The sequence below is a fragment of the Corvus kubaryi genome, unplaced genomic scaffold, assembly GCF_017639235.1.
Source record: "Corvus kubaryi isolate FWS band 111438036 unplaced genomic scaffold, C.kubaryi_AGA036_p1.0 37070, whole genome shotgun sequence".
NCBI classification, from domain to species: Eukaryota; Metazoa; Chordata; class Aves; order Passeriformes; family Corvidae; genus Corvus; species Corvus kubaryi.
The window spans coordinates 64,104-65,282 of NW_024581025.1; the positions used below are offsets into that span (position 1 = coordinate 64,104).

Genomic DNA, 1,179 nt, shown 5'->3' on the forward strand with positions numbered 1-1,179 from the left:
TTCTCGCCCTCGGAATCATTCGGATATTTCCGATCCCGCTCGGCTCCCTCCGCCCCGCCTCTGGCCATCGCTGCGCTCGGGTATTTCCGGCTGCGCTCGGCTCTTTCCGCCACCCCCATAGAGAACCATTCTCCAGCAGCATCGTCTCATCACCAGACTCCAAATTAACGCTTATTAAGCTCCTCCCTCTAATTACAGCCCATTATCCGCCCCGCCAGCTACTCAGCAATCCGCACTAACCCCCTAGAGGCCACTTGCACCCCTAAACCCCTTTAAACACTTCAAAATTGCCCATAAAACAGGGTCAACAGAACCCCCAAAATGCAGTGAAAAAAAGCTCAAAACGCCCCGAAATTGTGGGAATTGGATCCAAATTCCTTTATTGGGGTTCAGGAGTTGGCATTGGGGCCCTTTTTCTTGCCAAAAGTGGGCACAACGTTGACGAAGCGCCGGTTGTACTGCATGCGCCGCTTGGCCCGCCCCGTCTTCTTCTTCTTCTTCTCCTGCTTGGCCACCTGCAAAAAGCACAAAACCGGGGGTCAAGGGGGTCCCCAAAACCCTGGGAGGGTCCCCAAGACCCGTGGGGGTCCCCTAAACCCAGGGGGAGCCCCCTCAGCGCTCACCTTGGGGGTCTGGCCCCTCACTTTGCCAGCGCGGGCGAGGGAGCCGTGGACTTTCCCTGGGGAGAGGAAGGAAATCGGGGTGTTGGGAGGGGTTCGTTTTGCTAATTAACACCCCAGTAATTAGCGGCCCCCCCGGAATTACCCCCCAGCAGGCGCGTGGAGAGGTCCAGGGTGGCGAATTCGGGGAGGGGGCTCTGCCCCAGCACGGCGTCATCGTCCAGGGGGGTCCCGGCGTGGAGCAGCACTTGGTCCTCGGGGGGGACCCCCGAAAGCTCAGCCACCCTCTCCTGGCGGGGGGAACAAAGAGGGGGGTCAGCACCCCAAAATCTGAGGGGGTTTGGGGAGGGGGACACCCCAAATTTGGGGGCTCACCTTGATCTGGGCGAGGGTCTCGGAGCCGGAGACCTCGAGGGTGAGGAGGGTCTGGCCACGGATGAAGAGCTGCATGGTGGGGGCTGCAGGGGAAATTTGGGGGGGTTGGGAGGGGTCCCCAATGCCCAAAAATAGGGGGGAACCCCCTGGAAAGGGGAGGGGGACCTCCAGGAAAGGGGGGGGG

The 1,179-nt window shown here is 60.6% G+C and overlaps 1 protein-coding gene across 2 annotated transcripts in view; it reads right to left on the reverse strand.

Moving 5' to 3' along the window:
• Positions 1–354: 354 nt before the first annotated feature.
• FAU (FAU ubiquitin like and ribosomal protein S30 fusion) overlaps positions 355–1,179 on the reverse strand; it is a 7,584-nt gene continuing 6,759 nt past the window's right edge. For both annotated transcript variants that reach the window (XM_042020997.1, XM_042020996.1), the window contains exons 2-5: positions 996–1,078; positions 766–910; positions 624–679; positions 355–515 (exon numbers count right to left, since the gene is read on the reverse strand). In XM_042020997.1, the coding sequence (XP_041876931.1) occupies positions 390–515; positions 624–679; positions 766–910; positions 996–1,070 (402 nt within the window). In that variant the 5' untranslated portion in view covers positions 1,071–1,078 and the 3' untranslated portion in view covers positions 355–389. The remainder of the gene's footprint in view (positions 516–623; positions 680–765; positions 911–995; positions 1,079–1,179) is intronic.